Here is a 21272-nt window from a genome sequence, read left to right as displayed (position 1 = left end):
GATGTGTTTGCTTCAGAAGTTGTTGTTGATACCTCACTTGATGTTGAGGTACCAGCAGTGCTAGATAGAGACTCACTTGTAATGTCAGAGGGCACTGTTGTGTGACCAGAAGTGATTGTGGGAGATGGGCTTGTCACAGTCTCTGAGCTAGCTGATGGTTCTTGTGTAACAATGGTCGTTGTTTCAGCTGGAATTGTTGTTATTTCTAACGTTGTTGTGTGATCTTCAAGGGTCGTTCCCGCTGCAGAAGTGGAGTCAGTTGGCTCTGCAGTTGTACTTTCAGATCCCTGGGTAGATGAGAGTCCAACGGTAGTGGAAGATATTTGCCCGTCTGTGACTGCTGAAGTTAGTTCATTTGTAGTGGCAGGCTCACTGGTAATCGTAGAAGGTTGTGAGGGACTTGTTTCCGGCAAGGTACTGGTTGAAGATTCTGTTACACTTGAGGACATAGCTGTAGTTGTTTCCATTGTGTCTTTGGTTGATTCGGGTGTCATGGTCACTCCCGATGTTGAAAACGTAGCTTCCACAGTTGCACTTGTTAAACCAGCTGTCGTCCATGTTGACGCTTCAGCAGATGTGCTTGCTTCAGAAGTTGTTGATGCCTCAATTGATGTTGAGGTACCAGCAGTGCTAGTTACAGACTCACTTGTAACTTCAGAGGGCACTGTTGTGTGACCAGAGGTGATTGTGGGAGATGGGCTTGTCACAGTCTCTGAGCTAGCTGATGGTTCTTGTGTAACAATGGTCGTTGTTTCAGCTGGAATTGTTGACATTTCTAACGTTGTTGTGTGATCTTCAAGGGTCGTTCCCGCTGCAGTTGTGGAGTCAGTTGGCTCTGCAGTTGTACTTTCAGATCCCTGGGTAGATGAGAGTCCAACGGTAGTGGAAGATATTTGCCCGTCCGTCACTGCTGGAGTTAGGTCATTTGTAGTGGCAGGCTCACTGGTAATCGTAGAAGGTTGTGAGGGACTTGATTCCGGCGAGGTACTGGTTGAAGTTTCTGTTACACTTGAGGACATAGCTGTAGTTGTTTCCATTGTGTCTTTGGTTGATTCGGGTGTCATGGTCACTCCCGATGTTGAAAACGTAGCTTCCACAGTTGCACTTGTTAAACCAGCTGAGGTCGCTGTCGATTCTTCAGCAGATGTGTTTGCTTCAGAAGTTGTTGTTGATACCTCACTTGATGTTGAGGTACCAGCAGTGCTAGATAGAGACTCACTTGTAATGTCAGAGGGCACTGTTGTGTGACCAGAAGTGATTGTGGGAGATGGGCTTGTCACAGTCTCTGAGCTAGCTGATGGTTCTTGTGTAACAATGGTCGTTGTTTCAGCTGGAATTGTTGTTATTTCTAACGTTGTTGTGTGATCTTCAAGGGTCGTTCCCGCTGCAGAAGTGGAGTCAGTTTGCTCTGCAGTTGTTCTTTCAGATCCCTGGGTAGATGAGAGTCCAACGGTAGTGGAAGATATTTGCCCGTTTGTGACTGCTGAAGTTAGTTCATTTGTAGTGGCAGGCTCACTGGTAATCGTAGAAGGTTGTGAGGGACTTGTTTCCGGCAAGGTACTGGTTGAAGATTCTGTTACACTTGAGGACATAGCTGTAGTTGTTTCCATTGTGTCTTTGGTTGATTCGGGTGTCATGGTCACTCCCGATGTTGAAAACGTAGCTTCCACAGTTGCACTTGTTAAACCAGCTGAGGTCGCTGTCGATTCTTCAGCAGATGTGTTTGCTTCAGAAGTTGTTGTTGATAACTCACTTGATGTTGAGGTACCAGCAGTGCTAGATAGAGACTCACTTGTAATGTCAGAGGGCACTGTTGTGTGACCAGAAGTGATTGTGGGAGATGGGCTTGTCACAGTCTCTGAGCTAGCTGATGGTTCTTGTGTAACAATGGTCGTTGTTTCAGCTGGAATTGTTGTTATTTCTAACGTTGTTGTGTGATCTTCAAGGGTCGTTCCCGCTGCAGAAGTGGAGTCAGTTGGCTCTGCAGTTGTACTTTCAGATCCCTGGGTAGATGAGAGTCCAACGGTAGTGGAAGATATTTGCCCGTCTGTGACTGCTGAAGTTAGTTCATTTGTAGTGGCAGGCTCACTGGTAATCGTAGAAGGTTGTGAGGGACTTGATTCCGGCGAGGTACTGGTTGAAGTTTCTGTTACACTTGAGGACATAGCTGTAGTTGTTTCCATTGTGTCTTTGGTTGATTCGGGTGTCATGGTCACTCCCGATGTTGAAAACGTAGCTTCCACAGTTGCACTTGTTAAACCAGCTGAGGTCGCTGTCGATTCTTCAGCAGATGTGTTTGCTTCAGAAGTTGATGTTGATGTCTCACTTGATGTTGAGGTACCAGCAGTGCTAGTTACAGACTCACTTGTAACTTCAGAGGGCACTGTTGTGTGACCAGAAGTGATTGTGGGAGATGGGCTTGTCACAGTCTCTGAGCTAGCTGATGGTCCTTGTGTAACAATGGTCGTTGTTTCAGCTGGAATTGTTGTTATTTCTAACGTTGTTGTGTGATCTTCAAGGGTCGTTCCCGCTGCAGTTGTGGAGTCAGTTGGCTCTGCAGTTGTACTTTCAGATCCCTGGGTAGATGAGAGTCCAACGGTAGTGGAAGATATTTGCCCGTCTGTGACTGCTGGAGTTAGGTCATTTGTAGTGGCAGGCTCACTGGTAATCGTAGAAGGTTGTGAGGGACTTGATTCCGGCGAGGTACTGGTTGAAGATTCTGTTACACTTGAGGACATAGCTGTAGTTGTTTCCATTGTGTCTTTGGTTGATTCGGGTGTCATGGTCACTACCGATGTTGAAAACGTAGCTTCCACAGTTGCACTTGTTAAACCAGCTGAGGTCGCTGTCGATTCTTCAGCAGATGTGCTTGCTTCAGAAGTTGTTGTTGATGCCTCACTTGATGTTGAGGTACCAGCAGTGCTAGTTACAGACTCACTTGTAACTTCAGAGGGCACTGTTGTGTGACCAGAGGTGATTGTGGGAGATGGGCTTGTCACAGTCTCTGAGCTAGCTGATGGTTCTTGTGTAACAATGGTCGTTGTTTCAGCTGGAATTGTTGACATTTCTAACGTCGTTGTGTGATCTTCAAGGGTCGTTCCCGCTGCAGTTGTGGAGTCAGTTGGCTCTGCAGTTGTACTTTCAGATCCCTGGGTAGATGAGAGTCCAACGGTAGTGGAAGATATTTGCCCGTCCGTCACTGCTGAAGTTAGGTCATTTGTAGTGGCAGGCTCACTGGTAATCGTAGAAGGTTGTGAGGGACTTGTTTCCGGCAAGGTACTGGTTGAAGATTCTGTTACACTTGAGGACATAGCTGTAGTTGTTTCCATTGTGTCTTTGGTTGATTCGGGTGTCATGGTCACTCCCGATGTTGAAAACGTAGCTTCCACAGTTGCACTTGTTAAACCAGCTGAGGTCGCTGTCGATTCTTCAGCAGATGTGTTTGCTTCAGAAGTTGTTGTTGATAACTCACTTGATGTTGAGGTACCAGCAGTGCTAGATAGAGACTCACTTGTAATGTCAGAGGGCACTGTTGTGTGACCAGAAGTGATTGTGGGAGATGGGCTTGTCACAGTCTCTGAGCTAGCTGATGGTTCTTGTGTAACAATGGTCGTTGTTTCAGCTGGAATTGTTGTTATTTCTAACGTTGTTGTGTGATCTTCAAGGGTCGTTCCCGCTGCAGAAGTGGAGTCAGTTGGCTCTGCAGTTGTACTTTCAGATCCCTGGGTAGATGAGAGTCCAACGGTAGTGGAAGATATTTGCCCGTCTGTGACTGCTGAAGTTAGTTCATTTGTAGTGGCAGGCTCACTGGTAATCGTAGAAGGTTGTGAGGGACTTGATTCCGGCGAGGTACTGGTTGAAGATTCTGTTACACTTGAGGACATAGCTGTAGTTGTTTCCATTGTGTCTTTGGTTGATTCGGGTGTCATGGTCACTCCCGATGTTGAAAACGTAGCTTCCACAGTTGCACTTGCTAAACCAGCTGAGGTCGCTGTCGATTCTTCAGCAGATGTGTTTGCTTCAGAAGTTGTTGTTGATGCCTCACTTGATGTTGAGGTACCAGCAGTGCTAGTTACAGACTCACTTGTAACTTCAGAGGGCACTGTTGTGTGACCAGAGGTGATTGTGGGAGATGGGCTTGTCACAGTCTCTGAGCTAGCTGATGGTTCTTGTGTAACAATGGTCGTTGTTTCAGCTGGAATTGTTGACATTTCTAACGTTGTTGTGTGATCTTCAAGGGTCGTTCCCGCTGCAGTTGTGGAGTCAGTTGGCTCTGCAGTTGTACTTTCAGATCCCTGGGTAGATGAGAGTCCAACGGTAGTGGAAGATATTTGCCCGTCCGTCACTGCTGGAGTTAGGTCATTTGTAGTGGCAGGCTCACTGGTAATCGTAGAAGGTTGTGAGGGACTTGATTCCGGCGAGGTACTGGTTGAAGTTTCTGTTACACTTGAGGACATAGCTGTAGTTGTTTCCATTGTGTCTTTGGTTGATTCGGGTGTCATGGTCACTCCCGATGTTGAAAACGTAGCTTCCACAGTTGCACTTGTTAAACCAGCTGAGGTCGCTGTCGATTCTTCAGCAGATGTGTTTGCTTCAGAAGTTGTTGTTGATACCTCACTTGATGTTGAGGTACCAGCAGTGCTAGTTACAGACTCACTTGTAATGTCAGAGGGCACTGTTGTGTGACCAGAAGTGATTGTGGGAGATGGGCTTGTCACAGTCTCTGAGCTAGCTGATGGTTCTTGTGTAACAATGGTCGTTGTTTCAGCTGGAATTGTTGTTATTTCTAACGTTGTTGTGTGATCTTCAAGGGTCGTTCCCGCTGCAGAAGTGGAGTCAGTTGGCTCTGCAGTTGTTACTTTCAGATCCCTGGGTAGATGAGAGTCCAACGGTAGTGGAAGATATTTGCCCGTTTGTGACTGCTGAAGTTAGTTCATTTGTAGTGGCAGGCTCACTGGTAATCGTAGAAGGTTGTGAGGGACTTGTTTCCGGCAAGGTACTGGTTGAAGATTCTGTTACACTTGAGGACATAGCTGTAGTTGTTTCCATTGTGTCTTTGGTTGATTCGGGTGTCATGGTCACTCCCGATGTTGAAAACGTAGCTTCCACAGTTGCACTTGTTAAACCAGCTGTCGTCCATGTTGACGCTTCAGCAGATGTGCTTGCTTCAGAAGTTGTTGATGCCTCAATTGATGTTGAGGTACCAGCAGTGCTAGTTACAGACTCACTTGTAACTTCAGAGGGCACTGTTGTGTGACCAGAGGTGATTGTGGGAGATGGGCTTGTCACAGTCTCTGAGCTAGCTGATGGTTCTTGTGTAACAATGGTCGTTGTTTCAGCTGGAATTGTTGACATTTCTAACGTTGTTGTGTGATCTTCAAGGGTCGTTCCCGCTGCAGTTGTGGAGTCAGTTGGCTCTGCAGTTGTACTTTCAGATCCCTGGGTAGATGAGAGTCCAACGGTAGTGGAAGATATTTGCCCGTCCGTCACTGCTGGAGTTAGGTCATTTGTAGTGGCAGGCTCACTGGTAATCGTAGAAGGTTGTGAGGGACTTGATTCCGGCGAGGTACTGGTTGAAGTTTCTGTTACACTTGAGGACATAGCTGTAGTTGTTTCCATTGTGTCTTTGGTTGATTCGGGTGTCATGGTCACTCCCGATGTTGAAAACGTAGCTTCCACAGTTGCACTTGTTAAACCAGCTGAGGTCGCTGTCGATTCTTCAGCAGATGTGTTTGCTTCAGAAGTTGTTGTTGATACCTCACTTGATGTTGAGGTACCAGCAGTGCTAGATAGAGACTCACTTGTAATGTCAGAGGGCACTGTTGTGTGACCAGAAGTGATTGTGGGAGATGGGCTTGTCACAGTCTCTGAGCTAGCTGATGGTTCTTGTGTAACAATGGTCGTTGTTTCAGCTGGAATTGTTGTTATTTCTAACGTTGTTGTGTGATCTTCAAGGGTCGTTCCCGCTGCAGAAGTGGAGTCAGTTTGCTCTGCAGTTGTTCTTTCAGATCCCTGGGTAGATGAGAGTCCAACGGTAGTGGAAGATATTTGCCCGTTTGTGACTGCTGAAGTTAGTTCATTTGTAGTGGCAGGCTCACTGGTAATCGTAGAAGGTTGTGAGGGACTTGTTTCCGGCAAGGTACTGGTTGAAGATTCTGTTACACTTGAGGACATAGCTGTAGTTGTTTCCATTGTGTCTTTGGTTGATTCGGGTGTCATGGTCACTCCCGATGTTGAAAACGTAGCTTCCACAGTTGCACTTGTTAAACCAGCTGAGGTCGCTGTCGATTCTTCAGCAGATGTGTTTGCTTCAGAAGTTGTTGTTGATACCTCACTTGATGTTGAGGTACCAGCAGTGCTAGATAGAGACTCACTTGTAATGTCAGAGGGCACTGTTGTGTGACCAGAAGTGATTGTGGGAGATGGGCTTGTCACAGTCTCTGAGCTAGCTGATGGTTCTTGTGTAACAATGGTCGTTGTTTCAGCTGGAATTGTTGTTATTTCTAACGTTGTTGTGTGATCTTCAAGGGTCGTTCCCGCTGCAGATTGTGGAGTCAGTTGGCTCTGCAGTTGTACTTTCAGATCCCTGGGTAGATGAGAGTCCAACGGTAGTGGAAGATATTTGCCCGTCCGTCACTGCTGGAGTTAGGTCATTTGTAGTGGCAGGCTCACTGGTAATCGTAGAAGGTTGTGAGGGACTTGATTCCGGCGAGGTACTGGTTGAAGTTTCTGTTACACTTGAGGACATAGCTGTAGTTGTTTCCATTGTGTCTTTGGTTGATTCGGGTGTCATGGTCACTCCCGATGTTGAAAACGTAGCTTCCACAGTTGCACTTGTTAAACCAGCTGAGGTCGCTGTCGATTCTTCAGCAGATGTGTTTGCTTCAGAAGTTGTTGTTGATGCCTCACTTGATGTTGAGGTACCAGCAGTGCTAGTTACAGACTCACTTGTAACTTCAGAGGGCACTGTTGTGTGACCAGAAGTGATTGTGGGAGATGGGCTTGTCACAGTCTCTGAGCTAGCTGATGGTTCTTGTGTAACAATGGTCGTTGTTTCAGCTGGAATTGTTGACATTTCTAACGTTGTTGTGTGATATTCAAGGGTCGTTCCCGCTGCAGTTGTGGAGTCAGTTGGCTCTGCAGTTGTACTTTCAGATCCCTGGGTAGATGAGAGTCCAACGGTAGTGGAAGATATTTGCCCGTCTGTGACTGCTGAAGTTAGTTCATTTGTAGTGGCAGGCTCACTGGTAATCGTAGAAGGTTGTGAGGGACTTGATTCCGGCGAGGTACTGGTTGAAGTTTCTGTTACACTTGAGGACATAGCTGTAGTTGTTTCCATTGTGTCTTTGGTTGATTCGGGTGTCATGGTCACTCCCGATGTTGAAAACGTAGCTTCCACAGTTGCACTTGTTAAACCAGCTGAGGTCGCTGTCGATTCTTCAGCAGATGTGTTTGCTTCAGAAGTTGATTGTTGATGTCCTCACTTGATGTTGAGGTACCAGCAGTGCTAGTTACAGACTCACTTGTAACTTCAGAGGGCACTGTTGTGTGACCAGAAGTGATTGTGGGAGATGGGCTTGTCACAGTCTCTGAGCTAGCTGATGGTTCTTGTGTAACAATGGTCGTTGTTTCAGCTGGAATTGTTGACATTTCTAACGTTGTTGTGTGATATTCAAGGGTCGTTCCCGCTGCAGTTGTGGAGTCAGTTGGCTCTGCAGTTGTACTTTCAGATCCCTGGGTAGATGAGAGTCCAACGGTAGTGGAAGATATTTGCCCGTCCGTCACTGCTGAAGTTAGTTCATTTGTAGTGGCAGGCTCACTGGTAATCGTAGAAGGTTGTGAGGGACTTGTTTCCGGCAAGGTACTGGTTGAAGATTCTGTTACACTTGAGGACATAGCTGTAGTTGTTTCCATTGTGTCTTTGGTTGATTCGGGTGTCATGGTCACTCCCGATGTTGAAAACGTAGCTTCCACAGTTGCACTTGTTAAACCAGCTGAGGTCGCTGTCGATTCTTCAGCAGATGTGTTTGCTTCAGAAGTTGTTGTTGATGCCTCACTTGATGTTGAGGTACCAGCAGTGCTAGTTACAGACTCACTTGTAACGTCAGAGGGCACTGTTGTGTGACCAGAAGTGATTGTGGGAGATGGGCTTGTCACAGTCTCTGAGCTAGCTGATGGTTCTTGTGTAACAATGGTCGTTGTTTCAGCTGGAATTGTTGTTACATTTCTAACGTTGTTGTGTGATCTTCAAGGGTCGTTCCCGCTGCAGAAGTGGAGTCAGTTGGCTCTGCAGTTGTACTTTCAGATCCCTGGGTAGATGAGAGTCCAACGGTAGTGGAAGATATTTGCCCGTCTGTGACTGCTGAAGTTAGTTCATTTGTAGTGGCAGGCTCACTGGTAATCGTAGAAGGTTGTGAGGGACTTGATTCCGGCGAGGTACTGGTTGAAGATTTCTGTTACACTTGAGGACATAGCTGTAGTTGTTTCCATTGTGTCTTTGGTTGATTCGGGTGTCATGGTCACTCCCGATGTTGAAAACGTAGCTTCCACAGTTGCACTTGTTAAACCAGCTGAGGTCGCTGTCGATTCTTCAGCAGATGTGTTTGCTTCAGAAGTTGTTGTTGATGCCTCACTTGATGTTGAGGTACCAGCAGTGCTAGTTACAGACTCACTTGTAACTTCAGAGGGCACTGTTGTGTGACCAGAAGGTGATTGTGGGAGATGGGCTTGTCACAGTCTCTGAGCTAGCTGATGGTTCTTGTGTAACAATGGTCGTTGTTTCAGCTGGAATTGTTGACATTTCTAACGTTGTTGTGTGATCTTCAAGGGTCGTTCCCGCTGCAGTTGTGGAGTCAGTTGGCTCTGCAGTTGTACTTTCAGATCCCTGGGTAGATGAGAGTCCAACGGTAGTGGAAGATATTTGCCCGTCTGTGACTGCTGAAGTTAGTTCATTTGTAGTGGCAGGCTCACTGGTAATCGTAGAAGGTTGTGAGGGACTTGATTTCCGGCAAGGTACTGGTTGAAGATTCTGTTACACTTGAGGACATAGCTGTAGTTGTTTCCATTGTGTCTTTGGTTGATTCGGGTGTCATGGTCACTCTCGATGTTGAAAACGTAGCTTCCACAGTTGCACTTGTTAAACCAGCTGGTCGTCCTGTCGATGCTTCAGCAGATGTGCTTGCTTCAGAAGTTGTTGTTGATACCTCACTTGATGTTGAGGTACCAGCAGTGCTAGATTAGAGACTCACTTGTAATGTCAGAGGGCACTGTTGTGTGACCAGAAGTGATTGTGGGAGATGGGCTTGTCACAGTCTCTGAGCTAGCTGATGGTTCTTGTGTAACAATGGTCGTTGTTTCAGCTGGAATTGTTGTTATTTCTAACGTTGTTGTGTGATCTTCAAGGGTCGTTCCCGCTGCAGAAGTGGAAGTCAGTTGGCTCTGCAGTTGTACTTTCAGATCCCTGGGTAGATGAGAGTCCAACGGTAGTGGAAGATATTTGCCCGTCTGTGACTGCTGAAGTTAGTTCATTTGTAGTGGCAGGCTCACTGGTAATCGTAGAAGGTTGTGAGGGACTTGTTTCCGGCAAGGTACTGGTTGAAGATTCTGTTACACTTGAGGACATAGCTGTAGTTGTTTCCATTGTGTCTTTGGTTGAGTCGGGTGTCATGGTCACTCTCGATGTTGAAAACGTAGCTTCCACAGTTGCACTTGTTAAACCAGCTGTCGTCCATGTTGACGCTTCAGCAGATGTGCTTGCTTCAGAAGTTGTTGTTGATACCTCACTTGATGTTGAGGTACCAGCAGTGCTAGATAGAGACTCACTTGTAATGTCAGAGGGCACTGTTGTGTGACCAGAAGTGATTGTGGGAGATGGGCTTGTCACAGTCTCTGAGCTAGCTGATGGTTCTTGTGTAACAATGGTCGTTGTTTCAGCTGGAATTGTTGTTATTTCTAACGTTGTTGTGTGATCTTCAAGGGTCGTTCCCGCTGCAGAAGTGGAGTCAGTTGGCTCTGCAGTTGTACTTTCAGATCCCTGGGTAGATGAGAGTCCAACGGTAGTGGAAGATATTTGCCCGTCTGTGACTGCTGAAGTTAGTTCATTTGTAGTGGCAGGCTCACTGGTAATCGTAGAAGGTTGTGAGGGACTTGTTTCCGGCAAGGTACTGGTTGAAGATTCTGTTACACTTGAGGACATAGCTGTAGTTGTTTCCATTGTGTCTTTGGTTGATTCGGGTGTCATGGTCACTCTCGATGTTGAAAACGTAGCTTCCACAGTTGCACTTGTTAAACCAGCTGAGGTCGCTGTCGATACTTCAACAGATGTGTTTGCTTCAGAAGTTGTTGTTGATGCCTCACTTGATGTTGAGGTACCAGCAGTGCTAGTTACAGACTCACTTGTAACTTCAGAGGGCACTGTTGTGTGACCAGAGGTGATTGTGGGAGATGGGCTTGTCACAGTCTCTGAGCTAGCTGATGGTTCTTGTGTAAAAATGGTCGTTGTTTCAGCTGGAATTGTTGACATTTCTAACGTTGTAGTGTGATCTTCAAGGGTCGTTCCCGCTGCAGAAGTGGAGTCAGTTGGCTCTGCAGTTGTACTTTCAGATCCCTGGGTAGATGAGAGTCCAACGGTAGTGGAAGATATTTGCCCGTCTGTGACTACTGAAGTTAGTTCATTTGTAGTGGCAGGCTCACTGGTAATCTTAGAAGGTTGTGAGGGACTTGTTTCCGGCAAGGTACTGGTTGAAGATTCTGTTACACTTGAGGACATAGCTGTAGTTGTTTCCATTGTGTCTTTGGTTGAGTCGGGTGTCATGGTCACTCTCGATGTTGAAAACGTAGCTTCCACAGTTGCACTTGTTAAACCAGCTGTCGTCCATGTTGACGCTTCAGCAGATGTGCTTGCTTCAGAAGTTGTTGTTGATACCTCACTTGATGTTGAGGTACCAGCAGTGCTAGATAGAGACTCACTTGTAATGTCAGAGGGCACTGTTGTGTGACCAGAAGTGATTGTGGGAGATGGGCTTGTCACAGTCTCTGAGCTAGCTGATGGTTCTTGTGTAACAATGGTCGTTGTTTCAGCTGGAATTGTTGTTATTTCTAACGTTGTTGTGTGATCTTCAAGGGTCGTTCCCGCTGCAGAAGTGAAGTCAGTTGGCTCTGCAGTTGTACTTTCAGATCCCTGGGTAGATGAGAGTCCAACGGTAGTGGAAGATATTTGCCCGTCTGTGACTGCTGAAGTTAGTTCATTTGTAGTGGCAGGCTCACTGGTAATCGTAGAAGGTTGTGAGGGACTTGTTTCCGGCAAGGTACTGGTTGAAGATTCTGTTACACTTGAGGACATAGCTGTAGTTGTTTCCATTGTGTCTTTGGTTGAGTCGGGTGTCATGGTCACTCTCGATGTTGAAAACGTAGCTTCCACAGTTGCACTTGTTAAACCAGCTGTCGTCCATGTTGACGCTTCAGCAGATGTGCTTGCTTCAGAAGTTGTTGTTGATACCTCACTTGATGTTGAGGTACCAGCAGTGCTAGATAGAGACTCACTTGTAATGTCAGAGGGCACTGTTGTGTGACCAGAAGTGATTGTGGGAGATGGGCTTGTCACAGTCTCTGAGCTAGCTGATGGTTCTTGTGTAACAATGGTCGTTGTTTCAGCTGGAATTGTTGTTATTTCTAACGTTGTTGTGTGATCTTCAAGGGTCGTTCCCGCTGCAGAAGTGGAGTCAGTTGGCTCTGCAGTTGTACTTTCAGATCCCTGGGTAGATGAGAGTCCAACGGTAGTGGAAGATATTTGCCCGTCTGTGACTGCTGAAGTTAGTTCATTTGTAGTGGCAGGCTCACTGGTAATCGTAGAAGGTTGTGAGGGACTTGTTTCCGGCAAGGTACTGGTTGAAGATTCTGTTACACTTGAGGACATAGCTGTAGTTGTTTCCATTGTGTCTTTGGTTGATTCGGGTGTCATGGTCACTCCCGATGTTGAAAACGTAGCTTCCACAGTTGCACTTGTTAAACCAGCTGAGGTCGCTGTCGATACTTCAACAGATGTGTTTGCTTCAGAAGTTGTTGTTGATGCCTCACTTGATGTTGAGGTACCAGCAGTGCTAGTTACAGACTCACTTGTAACTTCAGAGGGCACTGTTGTGTGACCAGAGGTGATTGTGGGAGATGGGCTTGTCACAGTCTCTGAGCTAGCTGATGGTTCTTGTGTAAAAATGGTCGTTGTTTCAGCTGGAATTGTTGACATTTCTAACGTTGTAGTGTGATCTTCAAGGGTCGTTCCCGCTGCAGAAGTGGAGTCAGTTGGCTCTGCAGTTGTACTTTCAGATCCCTGGGTAGATGAGAGTCCAACGGTAGTGGAAGATATTTGCCCGTCTGTGACTGCTGAAGTTAGTTCATTTGTAGTGGCAGGCTCACTGGTAATCGTAGAAGGTTGTGAGGGACTTGTTTCCGGCAAGGTACTGGTTGAAGATTCTGTTACACTTGAGGACATAGCTGTAGTTGTTTCCATTGTGTCTTTGGTTGAGTCGGGTGTCATGGTCACTCTCGATGTTGAAAACGTAGCTTCCACAGTTGCACTTGTTAAACCAGCTGTCGTCCATGTTGACGCTTCAGCAGATGTGCTTGCTTCAGAAGTTGTTGTTGATACCTCACTTGATGTTGAGGTACCAGCAGTGCTAGATAGAGACTCACTTGTAACATCAGAGGGCACTGTTGTGTGACCAGAAGTGATTGTGGGAGATGGGCTTGTCACAGTGTCTGGGCTAGCTGATGGTTCTTGTGTAACAATGGTCGTTGTTTCAGCAGGAATTGTTGACATTTCTAAAGTTGTTGTGTGATCGTCAAGGGTCGTTCCCGCTGCAGTTGTGGAGTCAGTTGGCTCTGCAGTTGTACTTTCAGTTCCCTGGGTAGATGAGAGTCCAACGGTAGTGGAAGATATTTGCCTGTCCGTGACTGCTGAAGTTAGTTCATTTGTAGTGGCAGGCTCACTGGTAATCGTAGAAGGTTGTGAGGGCCTTGTTTCCGACGAGGTACTGGTTGAAGTTTCTGTTACACTTGAGGACATAGCTGTAGTTGTTTCCATTGTGTCTTTGTTTGATTCTGGTGTCACGGTCACTCCCGATGTTGAAAACGTAGCTTCCACAGTTGCACTTGTTAAACCAGCTGAGGTCGCTGTCGATACTTCAGCAGATGTGTTTGCTTCAGAAGTTGTTGTTGATGCCTCACTTGATGTTGAGGTACCAGCAGTGCTAGTTAGAGACTCACTTGTAACGTCAGAGGGCACTGTTGTGTGACCAGAAGTGATTGTGGGAGATGGGCTTGTCACAGTCTCTGAGCTAGCTGATGGTTCTTGTGTAACAATGGTCGTTGTTTTAGCTGGAATTGTTGACATTTCTAACGTTGTTGTGTGATATTCAAGGGTCGTTCCCGCTGCAGTAGTGGAGTCAGTTTGCTCTGCAGTTGTACTTTCAGATCCCTGGGTAGATGAGAGTCCAATTGTAGTGGAAGATATTTGCCAGTCCGTGACTGCTGAAGTTAGTTCATTTGTAGTGGCAGGCTCACTGGTAATCGTAGAAGGTTGTGAGGGCCTTGTTTCCGACGAGGTACTGGTTGAAGTTTCTGTTACACTTGAGGACATAGCTGTAGTTGTTTCCATTGTGTCTTTGGTTGATTCTGGTGTCATGGTCACTGCCGATGTTGAAAACGTAGCTTTCACAGTTGCACTTGTTAAACCAGCTGAGGTCGCTGTCGATTTTTCAGCAGATGTGTTTGCCTCAGAAGTTGTTGTTGATGCCTCACTTGATGTTGAGGTACCAGCAGTGCTAGTTAGAGACTCATTTGTAACTTCAGAGGGCACTGTTGTGTGACCAGAAGTGATTGTGGGAGATGGGCTTATCACAGTCTCTGAGCTAGCTGATGGTTCTTGTGTAACAATGGTCATTGTTTCAGCTGGAATTGTTGTTATTTCTAACGTTGTTGTGTGATCTTCAAGGGTCGTTCCCGCTGCAGTTGTGGAGTCAGTTTGCTCTGCAGTTGTACTTTCAGTTCCCTGGGTAGATGAGAGTCCAACGGTAGTGGAAGATATTTGCCTGTCCGTGACTGCTGAAGTTAGTTCATTTGTAGTGGCAGGCTCACTGGTAATCGTAGAAGGTTGTGAGGGCCTTGTTTCCGACGAGGTACTGGTTGAAGATTCTGTTACACTTGAGGACATAGCTGTAGTTGTTTCCATTGTGTCTTTGGTTGAGTCGGGTGTCATGGTCACTCTCGATGTTGAAAACGTAGCTTCCACAGTTGCACTTGTTAAACCAGCTGTCGTCCATGTTGACGCTTCAGCAGATGTGCTTGCTTCAGAAGTTGTTGTTGATACCTCACTTGATGTTGAGGTACCAGCAGTGCTAGATAGAGACTCACTTGTAACATCAGAGGGCACTGTTGTGTGACCAGAAGTGATTGTGGGAGATGGGCTTGTCACAGTGTCTGGGCTAGCTGATGGTTCTTGTGTAACAATGGTCGTTGTTTCAGCAGGAATTGTTGACATTTCTAAAGTTGTTGTGTGATCGTCAAGGGTCGTTCCCGCTGCAGTTGTGGAGTCAGTTGGCTCTGCAGTTGTACTTTCAGTTCCCTGGGTAGATGAGAGTCCAACGGTAGTGGAAGATATTTGCCTGTCCGTGACTGCTGAAGTTAGTTCATTTGTAGTGGCAGGCTCACTGGTAATCGTAGAAGGTTGTGAGGGCCTTGTTTCCGACGAGGTACTGGTTGAAGTTTCTGTTACACTTGAGGACATAGCTGTAGTTGTTTCCATTGTGTCTTTGTTTGATTCTGGTGTCACGGTCACTCCCGATGTTGAAAACGTAGCTTCCACAGTTGCACTTGTTAAACCAGCTGAGGTCGCTGTCGATACTTCAGCAGATGTGTTTGCTTCAGAAGTTGTTGTTGATGCCTCACTTGATGTTGAGGTACCAGCAGTGCTAGTTAGAGACTCACTTGTAACGTCAGAGGGCACTGTTGTGTGACCAGAAGTGATTGTGGGAGATGGGCTTGTCACAGTCTCTGAGCTAGCTGATGGTTCTTGTGTAACAATGGTCGTTGTTTTAGCTGGAATTGTTGACATTTCTAACGTTGTTGTGTGATATTCAAGGGTCGTTCCCGCTGCAGTAGTGGAGTCAGTTTGCTCTGCAGTTGTACTTTCAGATCCCTGGGTAGATGAGAGTCCAATTGTAGTGGAAGATATTTGCCAGTCCGTGACTGCTGAAGTTAGTTCATTTGTAGTGGCAGGCTCACTGGTAATCGTAGAAGGTTGTGAGGGCCTTGTTTCCGACGAGGTACTGGTTGAAGTTTCTGTTACACTTGAGGACATAGCTGTAGTTGTTTCCATTGTGTCTTTGGTTGATTCTGGTGTCATGGTCACTGCCGATGTTGAAAACGTAGCTTTCACAGTTGCACTTGTTAAACCAGCTGAGGTCGCTGTCGATTTTTCAGCAGATGTGTTTGCCTCAGAAGTTGTTGTTGATGCCTCACTTGATGTTGAGGTACCAGCAGTGCTAGTTAGAGACTCATTTGTAACTTCAGAGGGCACTGTTGTGTGACCAGAAGTGATTGTGGGAGATGGGCTTATCACAGTCTCTGAGCTAGCTGATGGTTCTTGTGTAACAATGGTCATTGTTTCAGCTGGAATTGTTGTTATTTCTAACGTTGTTGTGTGATCTTCAAGGGTCGTTCCCGCTGCAGTTGTGGAGTCAGTTTGCTCTGCAGTTGTACTTTCAGTTCCCTGGGTAGATGAGAGTCCAACGGTAGTGGAAGATATTTGCCTGTCCGTGACTGCTGAAGTTAGTTCATTTGTAGTGGCAGGCTCACTGGTAATCGTAGAAGGTTGTGAGGGCCTTGTTTCCGACGAGGTACTGGTTGAAGTTTCTGTTACACTTGAGGACATAGCTGTAGTTGTTTCCATTGTGTCTTTGTTTGATTCTGGTGTCACGGTCACTCCCGATGTTGAAAACGTAGCTTCCACAGTTGCACTTGTTAAACCAGCTGAGGTCGCTGTCGATACTTCAGCAGATGTGTTTGCTTCAGAAGTTGTTGTTGATGCCTCACTTGATGTTGAGGTACCAGCAGTGCTAGTTAGAGACTCACTTGTAACGTCAGAGGGCACTGTTGTGTGACCAGAAGTGATTGTGGGAGATGGGCTTGTCACAGTGTCTGGGCTAGCTGATGGTTCTTGTGTAACAATGGTCATTGTTTCAGCTGGAATTGTTGACATTTCTAACGTTGTTGTGTGATATTCAAGGGTCGTTCCCGCTGCAGTTGTGGAGTCAGTTTGCTCTGCAGTTGTACTTTCAGATCCCTGGGTAGATGAGAGTCCAATTGTAGTGGAAGATATTTGCCAGTCCGTGACTGCTGAAGTTAGTTCATTTGTAGTGGCAGGCTCACTGGTAATCGTAGAAGGCTGTGAGGGACTTGTTTCCGGAGAGGTACTGGTTGAAGTTTCTGTTACACTTGAGGACATAGCTGTAGTTGTTTCCATTGTGTCTTTGTTTGATTCTGGTGTCACGGTCACTCCCGATTTTGAAAACGTAGCTTCCACAGTTGCACTTGTTAAACCAGCTGAGGTCGCTGTCGATACTTCAGCAGATGTGTTTGCTTCAGAAGTTGTTGTTGATGCCTCACTTGATGTTGAGGTACCAGCAGTGCTAGTTAGAGACTCACTTGTAACGTCAGAGGGCACTGTTGTGTGACCAGAAGTGATTGTGGGAGATGGGCTTGTCACAGTCTCTGAGCTAGCTGATGGTTCTTGTGTAACAATGGTCGTTGTTTTAGCTGGAATTGTTGACATTTCTAACGTTGTTGTGTGATATTCAAGGGTCGTTCCCGCTGCAGTAGTGGAGTCAGTTTGCTCTGCAGTTGTACTTTCAGATCCCTGGGTAGATGAGAGTCCAATTGTAGTGGAAGATATTTGCCAGTCCGTGACTGCTGAAGTTAGTTCATTTGTAGTGGCAGGCTCACTGGTAATCGTAGAAGGTTGTGAGGGCCTTGTTTCCGACGAGGTACTGGTTGAAGTTTCTGTTACACTTGAGGACATAGCTGTAGTTGTTTCCATTGTGTCTTTGGTTGATTCTGGTGTCATGGTCACTGCCGATGTTGAAAACGTAGCTTTCACAGTTGCACTTGTTAAACCAGCTGAGGTCGCTGTCGATTTTTCAGCAGATGTGTTTGCCTCAGAAGTTGTTGTTGATGCCTCACTTGATGTTGAGGTACCAGCAGTGCTAGTTAGAGACTCATTTGTAACTTCAGAGGGCACTGTTGTGTGACCAGAAGTGATTGTGGGAGATGGGCTTATCACAGTCTCTGAGCTAGCTGATGGTTCTTGTGTAACAATGGTCATTGTTTCAGCTGGAATTGTTGTTATTTCTAACGTTGTTGTGTGATCTTCAAGGGTCGTTCCCGCTGCAGTTGTGGAGTCAGTTTGCTCTGCAGTTGTACTTTCAGTTCCCTGGGTAGATGAGAGTCCAACGGTAGTGGAAGATATTTGCCTGTCCGTGACTGCTGAAGTTAGTTCATTTGTAGTGGCAGGCTCACTGGTAATCGTAGAAGGTTGTGAGGGCCTTGTTTCCGACGAGGTACTGGTTGAAGTTTCTGTTACACTTGAGGACATAGCTGTAGTTGTTTCCATTGTGTCTTTGTTTGATTCTGGTGTCACGGTCACTCCCGATGTTGAAAACGTAGCTTCCACAGTTGCACTTGTTAAACCAGCTGAGGTCGCTGTCGATACTTCAGCAGATGTGTTTGCTTCAGAAGTTGTTGTTGATGCCTCACTTGATGTTGAGGTACCAGCAGTGCTAGTTAGAGACTCACTTGTAACGTCAGAGGGCACTGTTGTGTGACCAGAAGTGATTGTGGGAGATGGGCTTGTCACAGTGTCTGGGCTAGCTGATGGTTCTTGTGTAACAATGGTCATTGTTTCAGCTGGAATTGTTGACATTTCTAACGTTGTTGTGTGATATTCAAGGGTCGTTCCCGCTGCAGTTGTGGAGTCAGTTTGCTCTGCAGTTGTACTTTCAGATCCCTGGGTAGATGAGAGTCCAATTGTAGTGGAAGATATTTGCCAGTCCGTGACTGCTGAAGTTAGTTCATTTGTAGTGGCAGGCTCACTGGTAATCGTAGAAGGCTGTGAGGGACTTGTTTCCGGAGAGGTACTGGTTGAAGTTTCTGTTACACTTGAGGACATAGCTGTAGTTGTTTCCATTGTGTCTTTGTTTGATTCTGGTGTCACGGTCACTCCCGATTTTGAAAACGTAGCTTCCACAGTTGCACTTGTTAAACCAGCTGAGGTCGCTGTCGATACTTCAGCAGATGTGTTTGCTTCAGAAGTTGTTGTTGATGCCTCACTTGATGTTGAGGTACCAGCAGTGCTAGTTAGAGACTCACTTGTAACGTCAGAGGGCACTGTTGTGTGACCAGAAGTGATTGTGGGAGATGGGCTTGTCACAGTCTCTGAGCTAGCTGACGGTTCTTGTGTAACAATGGTCGTTGTTTTAGCTGGAATTGTTGACATTTCTAACGTTGTTGTGTGATATTCAAGGGTCGTTCCCGCTGCAGTTGTGGAGTCAGTTTGCTCTGCAGTTGTACTTTCAGATCCCTGGGTAGATGAGAGTCCAATTGTAGTGGAAGATATTTGCCAGTCCGTGACTGCTGAAGTTAGTTCATTTGTAGTGGCAGGCTCACTGGTAATCGTAGAAGGCTGTGAGGGAATTGTTTCCGGAGAGGTACTGGTTGAAGTTTCTGTTACACTTGAGGACATAGCTGTAGTTGTTTCCATTGTGTCTTTGGTTGATTCTGGTGTCACGGTCACTCCCGATGTTGAAAACGTAGCTTCCACAGTTGCACTTGATAAACCAGCTGAGGTCGCTGTCGATACTTCAGCAGATGTGTTTGCTTCAGAAGTTGTTGTTGATGCCTCACTTGATGTTGAGGTACCAGCAGTGCTAGTTAGAGACTCACTTGTAACTTCAGAGGGCACTGTTTTGTGACCAGAAGTGATTGTGGGAGATGGGCTTGTCACAGTGTCTGGGCTAGCTGATGGTTCTTGTGTAACAATGGTCATTGTTTCAGCTGGAATTGTTGACATTTCTAACGTTGTTGTGTGATATTCAAGGGTCGTTCCCGCTGCAGTTGTGGAGTCAGTTTGCTCTGCAGTTGTACTTTCAGATCCCTGGGTAGATGAGAGTCCAATTGTAGTGGAAGATATTTGCCAGTCCGTGACTGCTGAAGTTAGTTCATTTGTAGTGGCAGGCTCACTGGTAATTGTAGAAGGCTGTGAGGGACTTGTTTCCGGAGAGGTACTGGTTGAAGTTTCTGTTACACTTGAGGACATAGCTGTAGTTGTTTCCATTGTGTCTTTGGTTGATTCTGGTGTCACGGTCACTCCCGATGTTGAAAACGTAGCTTCCACAGTTGCACTTGTTAAACCAGCTGAGGTCGCTGTCGATACTTCAGCAGATGTGTTTGCTTCAGAAGTTGTTGTTGATGCCTCACTTGATGTTGAGGTACCAGCAGTGCTAGTTAGAGACTCACTTGTAACGTCAGAGGGCACTGTTTTGTGACCAGAAGTGATTGTGGGCGATGGGCTTGTCACAGTCTCTGGGCTATCTGATGGTTGTTGTGTAACAATGGTAGTTGTTTCAGCTGGAATTGTTGACATTTCTAACGTTGTTGTGTGATATTCAAGGGTCGTTCCCGCTGCAGTTGTGGAGTCAGTTTGCTCTGCAGTTGTACTTTCAGATCCCTGGGTAGATGAGAGTCCAATTGTAGTGGAAGATATTTGCCAGTCCGTGACTGCTGAAGTTAGTTCATTTGTAGTGGCAGGCTCACTGGTAATCGTAGAAGGCTGTGAGGGACTTGTTTCCGGAGAGGTACTGGTTGAAGTTTCTGTTACACTTGAGGACATAGCTGTAGTTGTTTCCATTGTGTCTTTGGTTGATTCTGGTGTCACGGTCACTCCCGATGTTGAAAACGTAGCTTCCACAGTTGCACTTGTTAAACCAGCTGAGGTCGCTGTCGATACTTCAACAGATGTGTTTGCTTCAGAAGTTGTTGTTGATGTCTCACTTGATGTTGAGTTACCAGCAGTGCTAGGTAGAGACTCACTTGTAACGTCAGAGGGCACTGTTGTGTGACCAGAAGTGATTGTGGGCGATGGGCTTGTCACAGTCTCTGGGCTATCTGATGGTTGTTGTGTAACAATGGTAGTTGTTTCAGCTGGAATTGTTGACATTTCTAACGTTGTTGTGTGATCTTCAAGGGTCGTTCCCGCTGCAGTTGTGGAGTCAGTTGGCTCTGCAGTTGTACTTTCAGTTCCCTGGGTAGATGAGAGTCCAACGGTAGTGGAAGATATTTGCCTTTCCGTGACTGCTGAAGTTAGTTCATTTGTAGTGGCAGGCTCACTGGTAATCGTAGAAGGTTGTGAGGGACTTGTTTCCGGCGAGGTACTGGTTGAAGTTTCTGTTACACTTGAGGACATAGCTGTAGTTGTTTCCATTGTGTCTTTGGTTGATTCGGGTGTCATGGTCACTCCCGATGTTGAAAACGTAGCTTCCACAGTTGCACTTGTTAAACCAGCTGAGGTCGCTGTCGATACTTCAACAGATGTGTTTGCTTCAGAAGTTGTTGTTGATGCCTCACTTGATGTTGAGGTACCAGCAGTGCTAGTAGTGGAAGATATTTTCCCTTCCTTGACTGCTGAAGATTGTTCATTATTAGTGGCAGACTCATTTGTAACCGTAGAAGGTTGTGAGGGTTTTATTTCCTGCAAGGCACTTGTTGCTGCCACCATATTCCTCACAGATGCATTTATATTTGTTTTGAGTCTGTCTGGGTTTTTCACCCCCATTTTAAATGTTGTAATCCCATCTGTTGGTGGATGAATTTTCTCTTTAGATGTTATAGTGAAATCAGTTGATGAGGCTGTATTTGCTGTTTTGGGTGGTAGAGAATGAATCATTAGAATCATTTTCTAACAGTTATTTCAACAAAAACAAATATATAATTATTACTGCTTTCCCACATCGTCTATATTTTCCTTGCTCGTTAAATACAATCCTTTATTGAATTAAATATTTCAATATAATGTTTTTGTAACTTCACATCCCAATATAATGGCGCCGGAAGAGATGGCTGCCGCTTTGTTGTTCGTTTTCCGGTCCCCTAACCATTTGTGCTATTGTGTGTTTTTTCGCGTTATTTGTAATTTATTTTGTACATATTGTTTCTGCCACCGTCTCTTA

General features: G+C 46.0%; 1 protein-coding gene across 2 annotated transcripts; it reads right to left on the bottom strand.

Annotated features, from left to right (window-relative positions):
• Nucleotides 1-8223: 8223 nt before the first annotated feature.
• On the bottom strand, nt 8224-20924 carry LOC116353949 (mucin-22-like). 2 transcript variants are annotated; one of them, XM_031791817.1, is made up of 3 exons: nt 12583-20924; nt 9718-12009; nt 8224-8567 (listed from the first exon to the last, which is right to left on the bottom strand). In XM_031791817.1, the coding sequence occupies exons 1-3, from the start codon at nt 20876-20878 to the stop codon at nt 8392-8394; spliced, it is 10764 nt and encodes a 3587-aa protein (XP_031647677.1). In that variant the 5' UTR covers nt 20879-20924; the 3' UTR covers nt 8224-8391. The 2 variants fall into 2 exon arrangements, with proteins under 2 accessions (XP_031647677.1, XP_031647678.1); XM_031791818.1 differs by lacking the exon at nt 12583-20924 and having other exon boundaries at nt 9718-12255.
• Nucleotides 20925-21272: the final 348 nt, after the last annotated feature.

The sequence above is a fragment of the Oncorhynchus kisutch genome, linkage group LG16 (genome assembly GCF_002021735.2).
Source record: "Oncorhynchus kisutch isolate 150728-3 linkage group LG16, Okis_V2, whole genome shotgun sequence".
NCBI lineage: Eukaryota > Metazoa > Chordata > Actinopteri > Salmoniformes > Salmonidae > Oncorhynchus > Oncorhynchus kisutch.
Note: the sequence above shows the minus strand (reverse complement) of the source record. Positions and strands in the feature narration are given on the sequence as shown.

Bases quoted from the DNA above. Each gene is read 5' to 3' on its own strand.
- LOC116353949 (XM_031791817.1), bottom strand. From the start codon at position 20,878: ATGGGGGTGAAAAACCCAGACAGACTCAAAACAAATATAAATGCATCT. The intron at 12,010-12,582 runs GTTTAACAAGTG...CGACCTCAGCTG, and splicing joins GTCAACATGGACGACAGCTG to GTTTAACAAGTGCAACTGTG. The intron at 8,568-9,717 runs GTTTAACAAGTG...CGACCTCAGCTG, and splicing joins GTCAACATGGACGACAGCTG to GTTTAACAAGTGCAACTGTG.